The 9,976-nt window shown below is 46.9% G+C and overlaps 1 protein-coding gene across 1 annotated transcript; it reads right to left on the bottom strand.

The window, feature by feature from the left end:
- Positions 1 to 639: 639 nt before the first annotated feature.
- LOC119102904 (calcium-activated chloride channel regulator 1) lies at positions 640 to 9,266 on the bottom strand. The gene is made up of 9 exons (XM_037226353.1): positions 9,100 to 9,266; positions 7,999 to 8,128; positions 6,811 to 6,941; positions 5,829 to 5,964; positions 4,527 to 4,751; positions 3,412 to 3,575; positions 1,595 to 1,754; positions 1,025 to 1,252; positions 640 to 720 (listed from the first exon to the last, which is right to left on the bottom strand). Exons 1-9 carry the CDS (start codon positions 9,183 to 9,185, stop codon positions 640 to 642), a joined length of 1,341 nt encoding a protein of 446 aa, XP_037082248.1. The 5' UTR covers positions 9,186 to 9,266.
- Positions 9,267 to 9,976: the final 710 nt, after the last annotated feature.

Here is a 9,976-nt window from a genome sequence, read left to right as displayed (position 1 = left end):
CTATGATGAGTCGTTGAAAGCGGAAAAAGGGAGGATAAGTCCGTTTCGCACAACGGCATATGGACTACATTCATTCAATCACGTCCCGGTAATAGTGTTATGGGGTTTTATTAGGAGCTAAAACATAAAGGATGGTAGTCACCTCTATTTTGGAGTTTGATCCACAACGGCATCAATGTCCCTTTCACCTCAGAGCTATCAACACAAATGTTTTGAATGTAATGCCATCTAGTGTGAGAAACAGAAGGCACTCACCCGGTTATGATGTTATTTAGCGGGTTTCCAATGCACAAAAGTTGATGGCACAGTTCGTCCAGACAACTCGAACTGAGTCTGATAGCAGAAGCATGTACCCCTTCCATACGTTCCAAACAAGAGCCATGCCTGCTACATACAAGACTGGTTCGCTTTTCTCACTTTGCTACGCGTGAGTCGGTTGCGACCAAAGTTTTTAGTAAACATCCAAAAACCATGCATGGATCATTCGGGACACTATGCGAGCAGTCCGCAACCATGAGAACAGTAAACTCGACTACGGCATACGAAGGGACACGTCATCAATGTGTGTCGGATTGCTTTTGCAGTGATTCTGTACGTGAAAGGATGATCTGAGAGAACTCTAGTTGGAATTGCCCGAACCTACCTGGACTTAGACGTGACAGTGATGACAACATCATCGGATCTGCCTTGAAAGCCACGGAGAAACTGCCAATCGCCTTCCTGAAATGCGACGAAATATTAGTATGTATCACGTAATGCACAAGTCTGTTCACTAATCCATTTTATGATAGCGACAGAAACCGTCAGCAATGTTCTGTCGACGAGTGGACGGGACAAGACTCATCTGGGCGTTTCAAACCTCGATTATGGCCACCGACCTGCAACGGATGATCACCTGGACGATGGCGCCACTCTGAAGGGAAGTCGCTGAGACGTGACGGGGTATCACACCAGACACGTTTGCTATCACATGAACAGTTTGGCTTGGCATGTGCCTTGGCATCACCGCAAAAAGACAGCTCACCTCAGCAAGATGCAACTTCAACGTGCCGAAGTTTTCACTCGGTTCGTAGGAGACGTTCGTGTAAGTCGCGCCGGTAGGAGAGACCAAGCGAACAGACTTGACGGTGCTGATGGCCGATGCATCATCGAACGCCAGTTTGAAGACGACATCTCTCCCCGTTGTTGGATCGATGGAGAACATACTGGAAAATGTTGTGACGGAAAATCCGGAAAAATATTGCTGAAACAGCTGCCAAGCGCAGAGAACAGAACGTTAACTCCCTTATACACGAGGTTTGATAGCTACTATGTACAAAATAAAACGTGAAACTTAAGAATATAGTAATATGACTAGACTTTTGTTTGAACCCCGTGCCCCTGGAACTGAATGAGACGGTTTTACAATATGTCCTTATATGTTATTATTCATGCGAAAAATACAGGGACTTGACCTTGCTTGCAGCTTTAAAAACCGCTCACCACAAAAACAGGTCAAAAACAGTTATCCACTTGCTGCTGATGTGCCCAATCCAGAATGTTTTTGTTTGGTTTGGAACAATGCCAAGCGAGCAAGATCTCGAATACTGCGCACCACAATGTTCTTCTCAGTCTCCACTGTGATGTCCGGTTGGTAGGTCAGACAGCCCTGGAACGCCTGGTCGAGCTGCAGTGAGGCCTTCGTTTCGCTGATGAAGTACGTCCTCCCACCACTAATGTCGGCGAACTTCTCCAATCGGGAATCGGCCGACGTTCTGCGCAGGAGAACGGTAACGCGGTTAATTGATAGTCATACCGCCCCGAACACTGAGATCTAGCTATCTAGCAATGACTGACCTCTGCGATTATGTACACATAAACACTAAAACCTCTGGTAAGAAGGCCATATTCAACAGCAATAAATATCTCCAGAAGCATTTATTAAAACTCCAGATATCTACGCTTATAAATGCTCCACGATCCTCGAAAGTCTCTAGAACGAAAAGAGCACTAGAATATATCCAGACCTGGGGAAGAGCTCTCTCACCACATGCTATCCGTTTCATGGAAACCTAGACTAGGCCTGACCTCCGTAATGTCATTCTACACTTCCTTTGAAAACGCCTTCAGCGCCTCACCAGCCGGAAGTTGCAGTAGACAGCTCGCGAGGCAATCTCTACTTTGTGATTGGCTTAGCCAACCATCGTACGACGTGGTACCCGCTTCTCATTGGTTAATATCACATCATTTCCAGGACCTGTAACCATGGCTCGTTTCCCATGCGCGTTGTATATAAGGCGCATCGTTAGTGGCCATGTAGGTCCATACCCTCTCTAGGCTTGCAAAAAGCAAGATCGCTGTTGGTTGTGCCGGTGGTAAATGTGGTGTGGGTGTTGGTGTGTGCGAGGGACTAGAAAATAGGGGTGATAGTTTGACAAGATCTTTAACTGGATCACGAGACACACTTGCACGAGCGAGATCTACACTAGTATAAATAGTACGCCAGCACGAATACATCTAGATATCGATAACCAAAATGGTCTTTTCAACTTAAAAATGTCATTGATAAGATCGGACTGATTCGATCCTCCGGTGGAAATGTATGCACGAACCATAGAACCCAATGTCAGATGGATATTGGTACCAAAATAGTCTGCTTTTCAAGGCGAGACCGATCACTGACAAAATAAAACTCATTCGGACCTCTGGTCGAGGTGAGTAACTGGACCACTGTTGGGCCAGGGTACGCTTTCCATAAGTGTTTTTTTTATCCAGGATTGTGGGGAAGGGGAGGGCAGGGCAGCTCAGAGGCGCTATGTGACGTTTCTTTTCATGGATCCCTACAAGACCCGTATTAAATGTTCCTCAACATGTTGGGGGATAAATATTCCCAAAACGTTTACTTTTTCTAAGTGTAGACAGCACGGTCGGTGCAACATCGGAAGCGACAACTGCGCAAATATGACTGTCCACCAGGTTGCCAGGCTCCACCGAGGTATGCACGACAATATGCCTAAAATGAGGTGCTGAACAGTGCCATATAGATCTATGTCCATGCATATACGATGTAGTCGTCTGTGTTTTTTCGTGCCTGACTTATGTGTCTTCTCATACACATGCTCAAATTGTGAATCATCATTGAGAGAACCTTCAGATCAGCAGCCCTTTTCATCTGGTCGTAATAAAATTTAAAATTAATTGGTGACATAGTAATATGCACGTTCAATAAATGATTTCATAATAAAACGTAAAAGTACCACAACTTAACATATAAGTACCACAATATTTAAACAAATCCTGCTGTTTTTTTGCCATCACTCTCTCATTGAATCCATAGGTGTCACGCCAATCACCTGGCCCTGAGCTGCCAAGGATCGCGATGGCGCCACGCCTTGACAATTCACACCCATGCCCGATGGTGAGGCTACGTACCCGAAGGCCATTGTGATGACGCGAACGTCGGCCGCCACCACGGGGTCGTACAGGTCGGTCAGGTCCCACATGGCCTTTGTGTCCGGGTTGTAGCAGGGGGGATTCTCCCCGCCGTCCGTCATGAGGACCATCACTCCACCAGTCCCTACCGCTTTCTTCAGAGTCTGCAACCCAGCGGTACCATATTGAGACGTTTCTGAACGTGGATGGTCGACACTGGACGATTTTCAGAAGCTGGTGTCTGCACGGAGAGCGGTGACGGCGAACGATGGAGTGAAGGACGTCATTGGTGAATACATCGGTGAATATAGGAAATCAGTCAGTTGTTCAGACTCACTGGCTGGTAAGGGTATGTTGATGATCAAGGGCAAAGAAAAGCCCTTTGTGGGAAATCGTTTTTCAAGTACAGAGCATGTCCACTGAGAATGGATTGCGTGATGGCATTTTACGGTGCCGGATCTGTGAGCCTTTTTCGTAGATAGCATTGCACCATTATATGGCACTGAGACCATTACATTATTAAGGGCATAAGCAGCTTTGCTATGGCTATGTATGACTGTACATTTAGCCAAGCCAAAAACTGGATCACTTACGACAAACGCCCGGCCGCACAGGCTGGGCGCATGGTCGGTCACAAATGTTAATCCTGCAGTCCGGACTGGTCAAATAAAGTTTGTTCACAGTTCAAGTAAGACAAACTCGGCATTGTTCAGGAAGGGCCTCTGCGTCATGTGAACACTGGCCAGATCCAAAGACCCGAGCACCATAACATCCGAGCGATCCTAGTTATGGCCACCACAGTTTTAGTACCTGTAGAGCGCATACGTTTTCATCTGTTTTGCCATAACGTATTGGAATTCTAGGTCACTTTGGGTCTTTACTCGCTCCAGCACCCCTATGAAACTGTTGATCTCAGTCTAACAGAAAATGAAATTAGTTTTGTTGTACCTCAGTTTATTTCTGTCAAATGGTTTCATTTCCCCCCTCCTCCCACCCCATTAGAAATCGGCGCACAGCATTTAGATGAAAAATTGAATGCAAAGTTTGAGCGCGTAAACAAAATCGGCAGCCTGCGTTAGCATACGAGGTCAGCACACTCAGTCAAATGATCTTACCTTAAGTCCCAAATATACACCGTTGCAGATGCACGTGCCACCACCTGCTGATGAAGGAACATGTCTGGCAATTTCTTCTCTTGATGTCTTATCCACAATCTGCTTGAATTCTGTTTGAAGAACTGCGGTGTCTGTAAACGTCACGATGGACACCCAAGTGCCGTTCTGGAGTTCGTACTTGATCCATTTGGTGGCAGCAGAGTGAAGCTTCTGTATTTTAGACGTCTGGAGCGCAGAAGAGCAGCGACGGCATCAGTGGGGCAGAACCATGAACATTTCCTTCAAAGTTCATGGTTTAAGATTTCAGGGTTTTGTAGTTAAATCGTTCATGTTTAAAAAATACAAAGCATAAACTACAATTAACGTGCTCCTGGGGCGCTCATGACAAATCAGAATGCTCCTGCTGATGGCCAGCGCGCTTCAAACAACTGTACAAATTTAAACCATTCGACATCTTTTTTCCCATAAATACGTTTGCAGTCCAAAGTCACGTCACATGCAGGCGATAGCGACAGTGGGGGCCCATGTTATCTTTTGCAAGTATGGAGACAGACGTTTGATTTTTCTTTCCTTCCCTCCAATCAGTATGCTATAACAGATCAACTGTCCTGACGACGTGTCAATCAAGGTCAGTCCTGGGTCAGCATTGTAGTCGGGGTCAGTATTGCAAGGTCACCGGGGTCACCATCGCAGACATTTTAGTCGGCGTTGATAAATGTCAAGACAAGGCGTTAAACCCAAGTGATTGGTGTCGTCTTTTTGGCATCATTAATTGAGGAAGTCGCACACATCTTTTGACTGTGGACTGTTGGGCGGGTTATCGTTGATCATGCCAAGGCAGGCACATCACACATTGAGAGCAACGGACGCTGACATTTTTTGAATGGGAAGTAACAACAGAAAATGACACTCTGACGCCACTTGACCATTACTCTGACTTTAATAAAAAGCGCCTCTGTTGATGTGCAAAACACGTCTCCGATTTGGCATTTGATTAATAATTACGTCGTCACTGCAAAGACGGTACAATGGCAGTTGGGATGAAATTTATTAAAACGCTGCACTGTTTTATTGGTGACTTTTACCACTGTTGGAATGCTACGGGCGTTAACAGCGCATCGTCATCATATGCTTGCTATTCTTTGGAAAATTTCGATAGAAATCGCACCGACTTAACTTGAAAATAGATCCCTGGTGCCGAAAGTGTAATGGGGCCGATAGTGTAGTGGGAAACCAGAGGTACGGGGTTCAGTTCTACTGTATGGATCGGAGAGTGAACAACTGGGATCGCCGTCCACTTGCTTGTCTCGACGACGCTGCAGACACATCCCCCATGCTGCCGGATGTGTCGAGCACCATGATGAACCTGGCCTGTGCCGGTCGCACCACCTCGAACGTCGGCACAAGCTGGTTCGGCTCCAAGCTGGCCGGCGGGTTCCTGCGATCGGAGACGACGCGTTTTACCACGGCGGTCGACAAAGGGGGAGAGGGGAGGGGGTGGCACTCGGTAACCACAGCGCCCGTCACTGGGGAACGCGCGTCGGCGCTGGGGCACTAGGGTTAGCGTAAAGGTAAGCAAGCGTGACGTCACGGCGTGTAATACTAGCGGTGTTCCTATGTGCAAACGTCTGACATAAACAGCTGCGTGCCATCCCAAAATCTATATCCTTTTGCGTGCTAATGGTGTGACAACAGTCGTCTGCAGCCTCATTGCAGTCCATGAGTCAAACTGCGGCAGCGACACTTATACGGAACGTGCCTCGAAGTCAGGGCGTATGACTGAATAGAAGCCCACGCACACGTGCACCCAGCAGAGAAGGAAAGTGAGTAGATTAATCAGGCGGATCCAACCATTTGATCCAATGCACAGGATTAGATGTGGATCGGATTACCGACATTTCCTTAAATATGTGCGGATTTTGATCGAACCGGAGTTCCATTAATGTATGGTTTTTAATCACCAGAGATGAAGTTACCCGGTCAGAAATCATACTGCTAGGTGGTGTCGACTAGTCCTGATTTATATGCCAGGTTATCGCCCTAAATTCTGCTAGAACAGCAGCTTTTGTAATCCAATTTTGACCTGCAGGTTTGCATTACACCAAACAAATGATCTATGTTCTGGTTTCATTATACTTAGGCTTATTTGGGCGTACTTGATTCGGATTGAACCTAGTAAAGCACTGGAAGAAGTTCCTAACTTGGAATGAATCAGTATCGTGCCTGGCCGGATAAGGACTGGATCAGATCGAACGACATTTACCCGGTTTGTTCTTTGGCTCACCTGCCTCCCTTGAAGTCGGCGTTTTCTCTCATCACCTCCCACACCGATCTCTGGCTGCAGCGGAAGTTCTGCTTGTTGGGCGCATCCGGACGGTGCCGCTTATCATCGCTGTTGTTGCAGAAATGGTTCACCTGGTACACAGGACCGCCGTCAGATCGGTACAATAACGATAAGAATCGCTAGCACATTCTCTGAGGTAAGATCACTGACCACATCAACAACAGCCAATCAAACACACAGCGATGCGGTACCCAAGGGGCATATTATAATGCATAATGGTAACAGTACACAACACAGTGATGTGAAGCATCCAACCATGTGTGCGTGCTGTGTTACTGCGTTGTAAGGGTGTGACCTTCCGATATCGGCCTTCCTCAGACCACAGCCATGTTTAGTTACGCCACACTTTGCGTCCGGCGTCGTTAGGCGAACAGTCATATGTGGTTGGCCAACGGGCAGTTCGAGTAGAAGACATCACATTAATACGCGTTCCAACAACAAGGCCAGGCAACACAGCAACAAGCACCAACGGTCGCACTGAACAGCATTATCTCCCACAACAACACACACACACATAACACACACAACACACCACACACACACACAAACACACACACACACACATATATACATATATATATATATTAACCATATATATATATATATATATATTATATATATATATAATTCAACATAAGAACCCTCGTAGTTTTATCGCACTACAGCTATGAAGGCTAGATCAATGGTACAACTTTGCCAGTGGGTCCAGTAAAAAATCCAGTGTGACGCCTTCTAATTAGTCCCATCACTCGGAAATGTCCTGGGTACCAAGACCAACCAGTACCAGGTGCTTCTTTATCTATTTATGTCGTGATTAATTATATATGCCCCACCGTGATTGCAATCTTTTCTCAATGTAAAGATATGCCACAATACGCACAGCTTAACGTTTTGGAGAAGGAAAAAATGTCCGCAGGCAGCGAATATCGCACTCTGCAAAGAGGAGCGCTGTGCGGATTCCTTATAGTGCTGGGCTCCAGGTCACCATGGGCTTTTGTGCCGCAAGAGCTGATGGAACAGTGGTGACTTCCGACAGATCCGCACTGACGTCTGCACTCCCGTCAAACACGGCCACACCGTGCTTCTACCCCTCAGGTCCGACAGTTGGGCCGCCCTGTGCTGCTGTACCGAGTCCAGGTAGGTGAACGCCATCAAGGACGAGATGGCGTCGTTGTCGCCATACGGGTAGAAGACGCAGTTGTTGTCCGGCAGCCCAGTGGTCTTGCTGTACGTGCATGGCTGCTGAGTCTTCTGGTCCCTGACAGGCGAAAACACGCGAACATTACGCTTCGCATCTTGCAGTCATCTGCTAACCGCACCAACACTTTCATTATTGATAGGTTCTACTTTGGTGGGCGTAGAAGCTAGAAATATATATATATATATATATATATATATATATATATATATAGAGAGAGAGAGAGAGAAGAGAGATACACACATTTATATATACCAATGCATATATACATATATATGTACACACACACACACAAACACACACACACACACATATATATATATATATATATATATATATATATATATATATATATATATATATATATGACTTCATATAAATGCCTTCGTCCACACCGCACTGCCATGTAGCCTCGGACGTCCCTGAGTGACGTGCGTGCTATCCAGATGCGACACTAATCCCTCGTCGGCTCAGAGGATCTGATATCGACGAGGTCGTACACGATACGGGCGTGCGGTGACCAGAAGTCTCAAAGTCCTAGCACAGGGGTCTTCAAACGTGTCAAGACAGCGCCACGTTACCGCGCGCACAGCATGCAGCATAACTCCTGCGCCTACGCGCCCACCACAGCACGACCACAGTTCCAGGGAACGAGATTTTAGACACCATATCTGCACGATCAGGTTCCTACTTATCAGACCTATCTCTTGGTAACCTGTGCTTGGCGACACGTTCTGTTACTTCATTACTGCAAAGGGTTGTTGGGTGTGGGGTAATGATAGTTGCTGTTCCATTACCCATTATCCGACTGCCCCATTACCCTCCCGCCCCCCCCTAGAAGTAGCCTTGCCTTGCACTAAAATGTAACGTAAACTTCATAGGCAGAGCTCACAACATGCAGTATGATTCACTGAAGTCATTGCCCACAGTCTCTTCAGGCCTCCATCTCCTCGGCTTTCTCAGCAATTCGAGGCCCAAACCTCCCTTTGCGTACGAAAAGAAATCAACGTGCATCGAGTTCTCACACTCACATTTTGTATCCGCGTAGGTCTGTGTTGGAGCAGGTATTGGGAACCACTTTGCTCTCTCCATTAGCCTCGCGTGTGTAGTAGAACATCGGGTATGTGTCGTCACCAGGGTAGCCATACTCTTCAAAGACGCCGTACCTCAGATGAGCCCATTCGTGGGTCAGCACCTTGCCTGCAACGTGCCATGGATTGTTGTTGCAGCTGCAACACACCATGGATTGTTGTTTTGGTCGCTGCACTTCGTTCCGGTCATCTCTGTGCGCAAAGCATGAATAAGGCCTTGAGAATGATATCCTACACCACCGGGGGAATAGAGCACATGGATCCTAGGATTTTGGTACTGAACATCACGTCCGTGGATATTGTTGGGAAGACGATACTGCTGCTGATCGTGATGATTTCATAGAACACCTTTGAAATACGTTTCGTACGTTCCTTCCCATGGGTGTACCATGAAAGGAAACGCAAATAAGTCCCGAGTGTCTTCTCTCCAACCTTTTTCCGTTGGCAAACCCCATACCGGCGACTACTTTTATTTGGCAACCACATACCACCACAAACATTGAGTTTGATGCATGCGAGTAGGACTGATGCAGATGTTAAGTAAAGCGCGCAGCAACGGATTAAATGTTACCTAACTAGACACCACGACGCGTGTAATCCGCGCCGGCATGCCTACATCATGTACATCAGCCACTGGCTGACGTCTGCCTCCACGTCAGAGACGGCCACCCTGTGCTTCTATCATACCGTGCAACACATGCATGCCAGGCAATGATATGAGTCGGTAACAGCAAGCGGAATTACCACCTAACGGGGCATCAGCTGAGCTTCCCCCCATATTATAATGTAGAAAGCCCTGATGTTCCGCGCAACTGGT

This window comes from Pollicipes pollicipes, unplaced genomic scaffold, assembly GCF_011947565.3.
Source record: "Pollicipes pollicipes isolate AB1234 unplaced genomic scaffold, Ppol_2.1 Scaffold_5724;HRSCAF=6776_pilon_pilon_pilon, whole genome shotgun sequence".
Lineage (NCBI taxonomy): Eukaryota > Metazoa > Arthropoda > Thecostraca > Pollicipedomorpha > Pollicipedidae > Pollicipes > Pollicipes pollicipes.
This window is presented reverse-complemented; position numbering and strand designations above follow the sequence as displayed.